This window comes from Macaca fascicularis, chromosome 4, assembly GCF_037993035.2.
Source record: "Macaca fascicularis isolate 582-1 chromosome 4, T2T-MFA8v1.1".
Classification (NCBI taxonomy): Eukaryota; Metazoa; Chordata; class Mammalia; order Primates; family Cercopithecidae; genus Macaca; species Macaca fascicularis.
This window is the reverse complement of record NC_088378.1, coordinates 139,798,693-139,812,837: the sequence shown is the minus strand read 5'-3', so window position 1 is coordinate 139,812,837 and position 14,145 is coordinate 139,798,693. Positions and strand designations below refer to the sequence as shown.

At 50.0% G+C, this 14,145-nt stretch overlaps 1 protein-coding gene and 2 long non-coding RNA genes across 4 annotated transcripts; 2 read left to right on the top strand and 1 right to left on the bottom strand.

Annotated features, from left to right (window-relative positions):
• The first annotated feature begins 70 nt into the window (after positions 1-70).
• On the top strand, positions 71-1,120 carry LOC123572799 (uncharacterized). Of its 2 annotated transcripts, none has more exons than XR_006697321.3 (3): positions 71-245; positions 537-570; positions 975-1,120. It is a non-coding gene; the product is annotated as an uncharacterized lncRNA (long non-coding RNA). The 2 variants fall into 2 exon arrangements; XR_012434002.1 differs by having other exon boundaries at positions 537-615.
• A 267-nt stretch (positions 1,121-1,387) lies between these two features.
• Positions 1,388-4,383, bottom strand: ZBTB12 (zinc finger and BTB domain containing 12). Its single transcript, XM_005553450.5, has 2 exons — positions 4,156-4,383; positions 1,388-3,647 (listed from the first exon to the last, which is right to left on the bottom strand). Exon 2 carries the CDS (start codon positions 3,625-3,627, stop codon positions 2,248-2,250), a length of 1,380 nt encoding a protein of 459 aa, XP_005553507.1. The 5' UTR covers positions 3,628-3,647; positions 4,156-4,383; the 3' UTR covers positions 1,388-2,247.
• A 246-nt stretch (positions 4,384-4,629) lies between these two features.
• On the top strand, positions 4,630-5,622 carry LOC107129569 (uncharacterized). The gene is made up of 2 exons (XR_001490319.3): positions 4,630-4,866; positions 5,346-5,622. It is a non-coding gene; the product is annotated as an uncharacterized lncRNA (long non-coding RNA).
• Positions 5,623-14,145: the final 8,523 nt, after the last annotated feature.

Below are 14,145 nucleotides of genomic sequence, written 5' to 3'. Positions count from 1 at the left end.
GAGCCGGCGCGCGGCCGCCCCGGGTCACGTGGGCGAGGGAGGGAGGGCGAGGAGGAGCCTTAAAGGAGCCGCTACACGCTTTCTGGCCATTTTCCCCTGACAGCGGCTTCGGAGATGGCTGTGACTGTCCTAAGCTGGGAGCTGCAAGGGAGAATTCCTGTCATTCCTGGCCTCAGCTCTGCAGGGACCGAGGGCGAGGCACGCCTGGGCCTAGGTGTGGCGTCTCTGTCCCCATCTGGTTTTAGGTAACAAGCGGAGCTTCTGAACCTCCCGGCTCTCGGCAGCGGCTGTATTTCCTCTGGCCTGCTTGGGCTTTTCCCGCCTCTGGTTGCTTTTCTGCCTTTCTAGTTTTTGGGTTACCAGATAGAAGGCTCGGCCTCAGTTTTGGCCTCGCCTTTCTAACGAGCAAGAAGAGGGCGATAGGGACGCGGAGGACACCTTTGTTCTTGGCTGCTTCTAGCATATTGCTTCATGTCCCCTGGAGCAGCGTGCCCTTTTGAAAACCTGTGGCAAAATGTCTCTTCTGTTTATATCAGGCGTGTTACACCTCCACACGCATTAGGGATCCAGGTAAGCCCAGCGGCCCGAACGTCATTACTGACTGGTGACACTGCAGTAAGTAAACCTTTTTTGCCGAACACTTCATAAGCACAGTCAGGTACTCCGTGGGTCATAGCCCAGCGGACACTTTAAGTATAAATGATGTACACCAAGATAGACAACCTCGATAGCTGTATTTAGGGTACCATCCTTTTAGGTATTACGTTTTGGTCGAGTTAGAAAATATCTGTATGATTTCACACGCAGTATTTGACACAGGCAGGTGGGGCACCTGAGGCCAATTCAAGGCCTTCTGGGAACTGTAGTTCTCTTTGGTTAACTATTCCAGAGCTTTCTGGGAATTGTAGTTTTTCCCTGCACCTTAATCCAAACTTAGCTTTTTTTTTTTTTTTTTTTTTTTTTTTTTTTTCTAGCTTTCCTGAAGACATGAACCATTTACCCCAGACAAAATATGACCAACACAGATTCCTGCTTACAATTTCCGTGGGCAGGTTGGCCACCTGTAGCTCATCCCTAGCACTGATCTAAGTCCCTCAAATAGAGTTCATGTGCATCCCCACGACTGCCATCACTTGTACCGTGAAGTACCTGGCTAAGTGTTGAGATAGCAGAACTGATGGAAGGCTGGGGGCGGGGACTTGGGGGAGTCCCTGACCAGAGGAGCTCACTTGTCACACTCCTCTCCTATGTTTAGGGCTGGGCTCCTTCAGGCAAGGGACATGCATGAGTTGTGACCTCCAGGTATTAATGCAGCATCACAGGGAGAGGCTGTCTAGGGCAGGATAGTCATGTACAGGCAGTTGCCAGAGTGTAAAGAAAAAAAAAGTTGTTTTTTTTTTTTGTTTTTTTATTTTGTGGAAAACAAAAGCAGAAAAACTAAAACCCCAAACTCCAGAAAAAATCCTAAAAAATATGTTTTTTCTTAAAAAATACTGTATGTCTCTACTCCTCTCCCTCCCTCCCAAGAGCCCTTCTTGTGTTCTTTCTTTTCTAAGTGCCCTACCCCCCCACCCCCATGACTATCCATTGTTCTTGCTATTGTACCCCCACTTCCCAATATCTACCCAGGATGCGCACCCCATGTTCTCTTACCTGGCGTCTTACTTTGTTCTCCCTCAAATTTCAGCAAGCCTCATACTCGCAGTCCCATTTCCCCAGCATGCAAGAACTGTCTCCCCCTTCCTTTTCTGGGACTCAATAATCTTTTCCCCTTACCACTCCCTCACCCCAGGTCTATTCTAAGCAGGAGCATGTCCTCCTGCCAAATTCCCTCCCTGTACCCACCCACCCACCCACCCTTCTTATCTGGAGAAATGTCAGAACCTTTCCCTGGGCAGCCTTAGCCAGGAATAAAACATTTTTGTCTTCCCTTGTTCTATAGGACCCTTTTCCCTCCCTCCACATACACATGCACCTCTAAGAGAAGGAAATCTTTCTCTGGGACCCCGTATTTCCCTGGCCTACTCCAAGAACCCTGTCCCCAGCTCCAGCTTCTTGCACTGTGAAGAGCAACAGTCTTCTCTCCAAGGAATCATCTTCCCTTTTTTCAGGATGTGTGCATCTGCTCAGCCTCCTACTCTTACCTTTCTGCCCCAGACCCCCCCACCCCCCAATTCTCCTGGGCCAAAGAGCCCTTTTCCCACCCAGCCCAGGGACCCCAGCCTCCTGGCCTCCACGCCTGCGCGGCTAGCGGATGAGGACGTTGATCTCGGCCACACTGGCCTCCAGCACGTTCTCGGCCGTGGTCTTGCCGTGTTGCTCCTTGAGGTGCCGCCTAATGGCAGGCTTGTGGGCGAAGCGCACGTCGCAGTAGGAGCAGCGGTAGGGCCGCGCTCCCGAGTGCAGGTTGAGGTGGTCGTGCAGGGTGGACTTCTGTGTGAAGCACTTGCCGCAGATGCCGCACGAGTGTGACTTGACACCACGATGCACGTTCATGTGGCGGTTGAGGTTGCTGCTGTGGTTGAACTGCTTGCCACAGCGAGGGCACATGAAGATGAAGTGCTGCGCCCGCATGTGGAAGACCAGCTTCTCCACGCCCTGGAACACTTCCGGGCACTTGGTGCATTTGATGTTCTTTAAGGGGTTTCCACCCGAGAATCCCCCAGGCAGGGGTCCCCGGCTGCCCCCCGCCCCCAGGCTGCCCCCCGCCCCCCGGGCAGCCATGGCCACCGCTGCTGCTTCCACCAGGCCCGAGGTGGCCCCCACGCTGGCCCGGCCTCCAGGAATCAACAGCAGGCCCTCCCCTTCTGCGTCCTCAGACAGGCTATAGCAGGCCTTCACCACACCCTGTGGTGGGGCTACAGTGCTGGGGGGCACGCTGCTCTGGGCCAGCTCCCCAAGGTGGCCACCCACGGAGCCTCCAATGCCCAGACCCCCTCCCAGGCCTCCAGGGGGTTTGAGCCGGTGTGCCACCTCCAGGGCCGACTCCACCTTGACGATGCAGATGTCAGACACGTCCTCATCCTCATCCTCATCCTCTTCCTCCGCTTTCAGCTCCAAGTCCTCATCCAGTGGGAACTCCAGCTTCACTGGCCGCAGGAGTGGAGGGGGTAGAGGAGGTGGGGGTGGGGGCTTCGGGGCTGGCTTTGGGGTCCTGGCTGGAGGGAGGAGGGACTTGGTGGCGCTTACGCTGCTCACAAGGCTAGCCTCACTGACCCCATCCTCTTTGAGGCCTATTTTGGGCTCAATGAACTGGCTGAGAGCATTCCGGCATTTCTCCACCACGTGCTCCATCTGCAGGTAGGAGGCGGCTGTCAGGTAGTTGACGATGTCCCTAACAGCGAATTCCAGGGCGCCCGTGTAGCAGGAGAGGAGCAGGTCGGCCACGATGCGTGCACTGTGCATCAGGGAGACCTGCAGCTCTGAGCTGGGGTTCAGCAGGAACTGGTCCCGCAGGAACGGTGAGCAGGCGGCCAAGATGACCTTGTGGCCTCGAAACTTGAGGCTGTCAGCCACAATAGTCACGTCGCAGAACCGCTCCTCTGCTCGGAGCTGGTTCATGTTCCGTAGCGTAGCGGCCTCGTGGCCAGGCAGCTGGAAGCGCAGGACTTCCACCCCAGAGGCCATTGTGGCGGGGGTGGGCAACCCTGGTTGGGAAGGAAACCGGTCAGAGACAAAGGTCTCTGGCTCTCCGAAGCCAAGGCTCCAGGACCCTCGCCCCCATTCTTGCCCAGCCCCCCGGCATCCGATCTCCCGGTCTTCAGATCTCTTCCTCAGTTTCCCCAACCCTGGGGAGGCGCTGTCCCTCTGAGAGGAGGGAGGCGTGGTTCTCGGGGGCGGGGCAGCGGCGTCCACACCCCCCAGCCCAGCAGCCCGCTAGGATGGGGCGAGCCCGCGCGCCCACGGTGGAAGGACGGAGAAAAGGGGGGGCAGAGGCCTGGGGCTCTGGACGCCGAGGTGGCCCCGGTTGCAGACTCTTCTCACCCCGCCCCCTTTACCGGCTGCCTCATTCCTCCGCCCCCCCTTACACGTTTGCACGCGCTTTTCACGTCCTCCCCCCGCCGCCTGCACGCACCGTGCACGCCCTGCCCCCACGCTCAGAGCTCCGTGGCACGCCCCCCCAGCCCCACGACCCTGAGTGCACGCTCCTCTCACCTGGCCCGGTTCCGCGCGCTGTTTTTTTTATCCCCTATTTTCCCCACCCCCCCGGGGCCTGCAGCGCCCCCCACACACGGGCAGGGCCTGGGCAGCGCGCAGGCGCGGGGGTGCACGGGGCGCGCGCGCGGGGCCGGCTCCGCGTGGGCGTAAGGGGGGAGGGGCGGGGGCGGCTCGCGCCGTGTGTTCCAGGCCCCGCGCGCGCGGCGGCGGCGTCGGCTAGGACTCGGGGAGGAGGAAGAGGGGAGGGAATTAAAGGAGCAGGATCCCCCCTTCCCGACCCCCCTTTCTTCACCAGCACCCCCACGCGGTTAAAGGGCCGGACGGCCTTGCCTCCTCTTTGGCCGGGATTATTTGTCCGCCAGAGCGGAAATACGTTCCACACCCCCCTCTTTCTCGCTCCCCCTCCTCTGTGCCTCCAGGCCCCGCGGCCAGTCTGCGCGTGCGTGCCAAGTGCCGCGCGGAGGCCCGCTCACTCGGGCCCGCCCCCCAATCCCGGCTGCCCGTGGCGCTACCCGCTCCGCGTCCCCGCGCGCCCCGCCTGCGCCGCATCCCGCAGCGCGCGCGCGCGCACCCGTTCTCTAGGCTGCCGGCGCTGTCACCTGCTTCCAGGGGTGGTGCCTCTCCGGTCCAGCTGTGCAGAGCGCTGCCCTGGGTGCATCAGCGGCACCTCTCAGGGGCCCAACCGACCTGTGGCTAACAGAGCTGTTGGTAGGTATTGCCCACGCCTGCCTCCGCTGCTGAGTGTGTTCACAGTGGCTCCAGCCGCATTTCCAGGCTTTTCAACTCTTGTAAAGCTAGTAACCGCCTCAGCCCTTCAGGCCTGAAATATGATTTCACTTGCCACAAAACCAGACGATCCAGTGCCCTCAGCTCTCCTCCACTCCATGTCAGTCCTTTAAAATCACACCCGCACTCCCCTCCATTCTCAGGATTAATCCTAACTTCTTGCCAAGACAGTCGCCCTCCACTTGTGCTATCTGTGACCTTGCCCGTTTCACCTTTAGTATATAATTAACCCTAGGACTAATTTTAATGATGTGATTTATGTTAGTATGATTCTACTCTAATCTTCCACTGCACCATCCCCCTTATTCCTCACCTCTCCTCCAGACTGAAAATGTCCAGCTCTAAACAAAACTTCCCTTCAACACTGCGCCCGGGCCTTCTCTTTCTCTTGTCTCTTTCAGACTAAGTTACGGTCTCCACAGCTTCAGCGACAGCATTTAGGAGCATCTTGAAGGCTGTTCCCTTCTCTTTCCCTTCTTCTCACCTGATACTTACACTCACTTCCCCACCTATCCAAGTCTGTGTGAAGATGCCACTGTTTCCTGCCAATTGGATTTCTTTTTTACGTCCTTCAGGAGAATAGTGCGTTTTCCTTACGTTTCAATTCTGATGAAGTTTCTTATAATGTGTTCAATATCTGGTTTCCCCATGAGACTATAAACTTCTTGGTTGCAGGAATTATGTTGTGGGTTATGTTTTGCAAAACAACTACAACAACAAAAAAATCATGCAATAGGGCGGGTGTGGTGGCTCACGCCTGTAATCCCAGCACTGTGGGAGGCCAAGGCAGGTGGATCATTTGAGGTCGGGAGTTCGAGACCAGCCTGGCCAACATGGTGAAACCCTGTCTCTACTAAATATACAAAAATTAGCCGGACGCGGTGGCAGGTGCCTGTAATCCCAGCTACTGGGGAGACTGAGGCAGGAGAATCGCTTGAACCTGGGAGGTGGAGATTTCAGTGAGCCTAGATTGCGCCATTGCACTCCAGCCTGGGAGACAGAGCAAGACTCCTTGAAACAAAACAAAACAAAAAACCAAAAAAGGTCATGCAACAAATGATTGTTGAAGTAATTCCTCTTTGGCTCAGCCAGCATCCACCCATAAAAAGTTTGTGCTTGAGCTGAAACTGAATTCTTGAACTCAAGGGATGCTGTTTGGCAGGAGGGCGGAGGCAGCGTAGACAGCGTTTAGGTGGTACCTTGACTCTTTGCCTTTTTCTTTTAAATTATCTGATTTTTATGCTTGCACCCAGTTCCTTCTGTGGAATCTAAAAGTCTGTTCTAAACTGCTCTCTTTGTAGTTAGGCCATGTAGATTTGAGGAAGAACACATGATTTTGTGTCAGACGCACCTAGGCTTAAAGCCACATTCCTAGGAGTTTCTGAGCCTACTCTGGCTCAGAAGGCTGCCAGATTCACAAATCATTTTTAAAAAATAAAAGCCATATTCCTGTACTAACTGAGGCCCTTTGGGCAAGTTACTTAATTCTCTGAATCACAGTGTCCTTATCTCTGTCTCCCCCGCCCATCCTTAGTTCATCTGAAAGCATTTTTATCTTGAAGGCCCTGATCCCTCACAGGGCTAGTGTGAGGTTTAAATGAGCCTGGCATGCAGTAGATGCTGAGTAAACAATGGCTCTGTTTCCCTTTTCCTAATTTGGGAGATGTACTGTGAAATTTTCAAAAGAATTTTAATTAAGTATTTATTTAGCTGGAGTTTTGCTCTTGTCACCTAGGCTGGAGTGCAATGGCATGATCTTGGCTCACTGCAACCTCTGCCTCCCAGGTTCAAGCGATTCTCCTGCTTCAGCCTCCCAAGTAGCTGGGATTACAGGCGCCCACCACCATACCCAGCTAATTTTTGTATTTTTAGTAGAGATGGGGTTTCACCATGTTGGCCAGACTGGTCTCGATCTCCTGACCTCAGGTGATCTGCCTGGCTCAGCCTCCCAAAGTGTTGGGATTATAGGCATGAGCCACTGCGCCTGACCAAAAATAACTTTAAAACTTCTGTTTTTCTCTCTCTCATCTCTTCTTTTCCTCATTGCCAAACTTCTCAGAAGAACAGTTCACATTTCATTGAGAGCAGAAATACATAAAGCTGTCAAGTTAAGAATTAGAGTTGGTAAAATTTTGTTTCCTATCCCTTTCTTGCTACTTTTCCTTTCTGGGAATGTGGATGGGACAGGGGGCCTAATCTCAGTCCATGGCTTAAGACAGGTAGTCCTTGGTGGCAGGTGAAGTTGAGAGCCAATGAATCCTTCAAGTGTCCAGCCCACCCAGTTACAGCTCTGCATAAAGACAAGCAGAGGTGCACAAGCTGTCATTTAGATCCTTGTCCCTTCTTCACCAACTTCTGCCAGTATAAAACCAGGGGCTCTCCTGTCCTTAGCTTGCAGTGCAAATGCCTTGGTGTGGTGTCAAGAACAGATACATTTAGGAGATACATGTAGGATTCTTGGGTCAGGCTCATTCCTATAATCCCAGCACTTTGGGAGGCCAAGGCAGGAGGATCCCTTGAGCCCAGGAGTTTGAGACCAGTCTGGGCAACATAGCAAGACCCCATCTCTACAAATAATAAGAAAATTAGGAGGGCATGATGGTGTGCATGTGCTTGTGATCCCAGCTACACGAGAGGCTGAGGTGGGAGGACTGCTTAAGCCCAGGCAGTTGAGGCTGCAGTGACCCATGATAGTGCCACTGTACTCCAGCCTGGGCAACAGAGTAAGACCCTGTCTTTTAAAAAAAAAAAAATTAGGATTCTTAGTGAGCTTTAGAAATAAAATCTGGGCTGGGCACTGTGGCTCATGCCTGTAATCCCAGCACTTTGGGAGGCTGAGGTGGGAGGATCACTTGAGGCCAGGAGTTTGAGACCAGCCTGGGCAACAAAGCAAGACACCTGTCTCGAAAATAATAAAATAACAAATAAAAGTAAATATATTTTTAAAAGGAAACAAAATTTAACTAGGGATGCAAGGAACAACTAGGAGACAGAAGGTCCAGGTTGCAGTCCATCTTCAAGTCATCAAGGCTCCCCAGGTTTCAGTATTCTCTTTAACAAAATGGAGGGATTACTCTCTGAAGTATTTGCCAGTCCTATGAGTCCATAACAGCTTACTTTGAAAAGGGGTGTGTATGTTTGTCGGCGTGTCTGAGAGAAACTAGCTTACAGCTTAGAGCACTGCCCTTGGCTACTCATAGAGGTAAGGAGTGGCCTTGGTAATCCAAAACTGTAGCAAACATCAGACATTTCTCTGAGACATTCAAAGTATTTTAGGCTGTGGGCTTAGTTTTTACAACGATGCTTACACACACTAGAATAACCATATTCCCTGAGCAACCTATAGAAAAGGAAGAGGTAAGTCAGTCTGGACTTTTAAATCCATAGGCTGATGAAACCGTCTTGCATTACAACAAAACCTCCAACTTCTTTCTCTTTCTCCTTTGATCTGCACTCAGCTCTGCCCTCAGTGCAGGAACCCTGGTGAAAACTGCAGGAAGTTTTGGCAATGTTGGAAGGGGCTCACTGCTTGGGGAAAGAAGCCATATGAAAACAAAGTGCCTGCACCACTCCCATCCATCTGCAAAACCACTTTTTCTGAACTCCCATCCATCCCCTTGACTGCTCCTCAATGCTGGCTCCTCCTTCCTCGGAGCTCATTATCCCTAGCTCTTCCGAGCCCTCTCCCAGCCTCAACCTGCCTCCAGACAAGCTCTTCCCTCCCTCTCCTACCTCAGAGGGAATTTACTCCCTGCAGCCCACCACCTTTGCCATCGTCCAAGTCCTCCACACACCCTTGCTGACTCTGCCCAGCTCCAGGTCTCTCTGGGGAAATGGAGGCAGATTCTCCCAGCACCTTGTGAATTCCAGACAGAAAAAGACTCTTCCACTTCTCGCCAAACATTGTATCCTCTGAGCCTCACCAAGTCTGCTCTGCTACCCTCTGTCATCCTTGCTGCTTGAGCAACTGATTTTCAGGCCTGTGATACCTGGATCAGGTTGTCCTCCCCAGGCCTGCCTGTGTCCCTGCAAATGACCTAATCCGTATCCCAAGTTTCTAAAAAAATTGTTCATTTTATTTTTTTTTTTTCATAGAGTCATTCGTGAGAGCAGAAATACAAAAAGCTGTCAAGTTAGGAATTAGAGTTTGTAGGACCGGGTGCAGTGGTTCACACCTGTAATCGCAGCACTTTGGGAGGCTGAGGTGGCCGGATCATTTGAGGTCAGAAGTTGGAGAACAGCCTGGCCAACATGGTGAAACCCGGTCTCTACTAAAAATACAAAACAAAACAAAACAAAACAAAAATTACCTGGGCGTGGTGGTGCATACTTGTAATCCCAGCTACTCAGGAGGCTGAGGCAGGAGAATCGCTTGAACCTGGGAGGCGGAGGTTGTAGTGAGTTGAGATCACGCCACTGCACTCCAGCCTGGGCAACAAGAGTGAAACTCCGTCTTAAAAAAAAAAAAAAAAAAGGAAAGAAATAGAGTTTGTAAAATTTTGTTTACAAACTCAAAATTCAAAGTTCAAAATTCAAAATGTAGTTTTGTTCAAAATTCAAAAAGTATAAGTACAATTCGAAATTCAAATTATAAAGTTTTGTTCAAAATTTAAAATGTATAAGAGGGTACAAGGGTGGGTATGGTGGCTCATGCCGGTAAACTCAGCACTTTTGGGAAGCCAAGGGAAGAGGATCACTTGAAACCAGCCTGGGCAACAAGGCAAAACCCAGTCTCAGCAAAAAAAAAAAAAAAAAAAAAAAAAAGCTGCGGGAAGTGGTGCAGCCTGTGGTCACAGCTATTCACGAGGCTGAGGTGGGAGGACTGCTTCAGCCCGGGGAGGAGAAGGCTGCATTGAGCCTTGTTTGTACTGCTGCACTCCAGCTTGGGTGACAGTGCAAGACCCTGTTAAAAAAAAAATGTGGTTTCTATTGCTCAGGCTGGAGTACAGTGGTGCAAGCCAGGCTCACTGCAGCCTCGACTTCCCTGGGCTATTTTTTTTTTTTTTTAGACGGAGTCTTGCTCTGTTGCCAGGCTGGGGTACGGTGGCACAATCTCGGCTCACTGCAACCTCCATCTCCGAGGTTCAACCGATTCTCCTGCCTCAGCCTCCGGAGTAGCTGGGACTACAGGCGCACGCTACCACTCCTGGCTAATTTTTTTTTTGCTCCTGTTGCCCAGGCTGGAGTGCAGTGGTGTGATCTCAGCTCACTGCAACCTTTGCCTTCCGGGTTCAAGCAATTCTCCTGCCTCAGCCTCCTGAGTAGCTAGGATTATAGGCGTCTGCCACCACGCCCAGCTAATTTTTTGTATTTTTAGTAGAGATGGGGTTTCATCATGTTGGCCAGGCTGGTCTCGAACTCCTGACCTCGTGATCCGCCCACCTCGGCCTCCCAAAGTGCTGGGATTACAGGCGTGAGCCAGCGCAACCAGACTTTTTTTTTTTTTTTTTTAATTAAAAGTGGCAAGACTGGGTCTTTCTATGTTGCCCAGGTTGATCTTGAATTCTTGGGTTTAAGTGATACTCCCGCCTTGGCCTCCAAAAGTGTTGAGACTACAGGTATGAGCCACCGTGCTTGGCCCAGATAAATCTTTTATAAAAGTTAGAGTCAATGGATACAGCAAATTTCATTGTTGTCTTATTTGTTGGCCGGGCGCAGTGACTCACTCCTGTAATCCCAGCACTTTGGGAGGCTGAGGTGGGCGGATCACCTGAGGTCAGGAGTTCGAGGCTAGCCTGGGCCAACATGGTGAAACCTGATCTCCACAAAAACACAAAAATTAGCTGGATGTGGTAGGGATGCCTGTAATCCCAGCTACTCGGGAGGCTGAGGCAGAAGAATCGCTTGAACCCGGGAGATGGAGGTTGTAATGAGCCGAGATTGCACCACTGCATTCCAGCCTGGGCGACAGAGTGAGATTTCATCTCAAAAAAAAAAAAAAAAAAAAAAAAAAATTGTCACAGACATCCCAACCTTCAGCAACCACTACCCTAATCAGTCAGCAGCTATCGATATCAAAATAAAATCCTCCACGAGCAAAAATATTACAACTCACTGAAGACTCAGATGACTGTTAGCATTTTTTACCAATAAAGTATTTTAAAATTAAGATTACATACATTGTTTTTAGACATATGCTATTGCACACTGAATAGACTACAGTACAGTGTAAACATAACTTGTGTGCAAAAAGTCGTTGATATGACTGACTTTATTGAGGTGATCTGGAACCAAGCCCAAAATATCTCTGAGGTATGACCGTGTATACTTCACTTGCTTATTGTAATAGTTTCAGTATCTGTGCAGTTGTAGGTGTTCCCAGACAGTTTAGTTTTGTCTGTTTGACCATCACACAGATGCATCATACTGTACATGTTCTGGGGCTGGCCTTTTCACTCAACATTATGGTTTTATTGACTTGTGTAGCTGTAATTCATTCATTGTTTTTTAATTGATGCTTATAATACTAGAATTTGTTTGTATACCTATTTTCAGTTCTTTTGGGTATATACCTAGGAGTGGAACTGCTGGATTATGTGGCAATTATATGTTAAATTTTAAATTTTTTTTATTATTATTTTTTAGACAGGGTCTCTGTTGACCAGACTGGAATGCGGTAGTGTGATCTTGGCTCACTGCAACCTCCGTCTCCCAGGCTCAAGCAATCCTTCAGCCTTAGCCTCCTGAGTAGCTAGGACTACAAGTGTGCACCGCCACGCCTGGCTAATTTTTGTATTTTTGTAGAAACAGGGTTTCACCATGTTGCCCAGGTTGGTTTGAAACTCCTGAGCTCAAGGGATCCGCCTCCCTTGGCTTCCCAAAGTGTTGAGATTATAGGCGTTAGCAACGGCACCTGCCCCCGACCTTTTTTTTTTTTCGTAGAGATGAAGTCTTGCTGTGTTTCCCAGGCTGGTCTCCAACTCCTAGGCTCAAGCGATCCTCCACCCTTAGCTTCCCAAATTCCTCTCAGCCTGGGATCACAGACATGAGCCACTGTGTCCACCCTATATGTTAAACCTTTCGAGGAACTGCCAAACTGTTGTCCACAGCAGCTGCACCATTTTATGTTCCCACCAGGACATTGTACATAAGCTTCAATTTCTCCATATCCTTGGCAACAGTTGTTATTTTCTGTTTTTTTTTTTAAATAGACATTCTAGTTGATATGAAGTCGTACTCATTATAGTTTTATTTTCATTGACTTAATGACTAATGATGTTGAGCATTTTTTCATGTCCTTGTTGACCATTTGTGTGTCTTCTCTGAAGAAATATCTATTCAAGTTCTTTGCTCATTTTTTTTTTTTTGACAGGGTCTCACTCTGTTGCCCAGGCTGGAATGCACAATCATGACTCACTGCAGCCTTGACCTCCCCGGGCACAGGCAATCCTCCCACCTCTGCCTCTAGAGTAGCTAGGACTACAGGCACATGCCATCACGCCCAGCTAATTTTTGTTACTTTTTGTAGAGACAGGGTTTTGCCATGTTGCTCAGGCTTTAAAGCACAAAATTAATTACATTAGGATAATATCTTGGGGGTAGAAATAGAAGTGTGAAAATAAGAATTTAGAAGAAATAGAACAATGTGAAATTTCTGACTGTTAAAGAAGATTACAATAACATACTTTAAAAGTGAATCATGGGCCCAGCATGGTGGCTCACATCTATAATCCCAGCACTTTGGGAGGCCGAGGCAGGTGAATCATTTGAGGTCAGGAATTCAAGACCAGCCTGGCCAACATGGGGCAACCCTGTCTCTACTAAAAATACAAAAATTAGCGGGGCGTGGTGGCTTGTGCCTGTAATCCCAGCTACTCGGGAGGCTGAGGCAGGAGAATCTCTTGAACCTGGGAGGCAGAAGTTGCAGTGAGCCGAAATCGTGCCACTGCACTCCAGCCTGGGCGACAGAGCAAGATTCTGTCTTAAAAATAAAATAAAAAATAAATAAATAAAATGAATTGGGCTGGGTGTGGTGGCTCATGCCTGCAATCCCAGCACTTTGGGAGGCTGAAGCGGGTGGATCACCTGAAGTCAGGAGTTCAAGACCAGCCTGAGCAACAAGGTGAAACCCTGTCTCTACTAAAAATACAAAAATTAGCCAGATGTGGTCGCGGGTGCCTGTAATGCCAGCTACTTGGGAGGCTGAGGCAGGAGAATCGCTTGAACCTGGGAGGCAGAGCTTGCAGTGAGCTAAGATGGCGTAACTGCATTCCAGCCTGGGAGACGGAGTGAGACTGGTGTCTCAAAAAATAAACAAATAAATAAAATAAAATAAAATGAGTCATGAAGGGAATGGTTAAAAAGTGAAATAACACATTTTAAAAAAGATCCATGTTTACAACGCACTGGAAATGGCATTCTTTTGCAACTAAACATTTGGGGAAGGTTTTAGATAGCAGCATAAAAACATGCAAAGGGTACATAATTTGCAAAATTCTTTTAATGTGAGCAAGAGGGTTTGAAGATTAAATGCTTCTCGAAATCAGCATGAACATGAGTCATCTGGAGTTTTAATTTGGAGTCTGAGTCAGTAGGTCTGGGTGGGGCCTGAGATTCTACGTTTCTTTCTTTCTTTCTTTTTTTTTTTGAGAGAGTCTCGCTCTGTTGCCCAGGCTGGAGTGCAGTGGCACACTGCAGCCTCCGCCTCCCCGGTTCAAGCAATTCTCTTGCCACAGTCTCCCAAGTAGCTGGGACTACAGGCACGTGCCACCACGCCTGGCTAATTTTTGTATTTTTAGTAGAGATGAGGTTTCACCATGTTACCCAGGCTGGTCTCGAACTCCTGACCTCAGGTGATCTGCCCACCTCAGCCTCCCAACGTGCTGAGATTACAGGCATGAGCCACCATGCCCGGCCCCTTTTTATTTTTTCAATTTGAGACCAGGTCTCGCTACGTTGCCGAGACTGGTCTTGAACTCCTGGGCTCAAGCGATCCACCCGCTGCAGTCTCTCAAAGTGCTGGGATTACAGGCGTGAGCCACTGTGCCCGGCCAGATTCTGCATTTCTACAAGCTCCTGCTGATGCTGATGCTGTCGGTCTGTGGACCACAGTCTGAGTAGCAAGTATCCACATATTCCTAAGAGTGGAGTTGCTGGATGTTGAGGTCTGCACCTGTTCAGCTTCCCTGATAATGCCAAACTATTTTCTGAAGCAGTTGTACACCAGCCATGAGACTGTTGCTTCTTGGGAAAAAAGATTTA

Excerpts from the sequence above, each read along its gene's own strand:
- ZBTB12 (XM_005553450.5), bottom strand. The coding sequence starts at position 3,627 with ATGGCCTCTGGGGTGGAAGTCCTGCGCTTCCAGCTGCCTGGCCACGAG.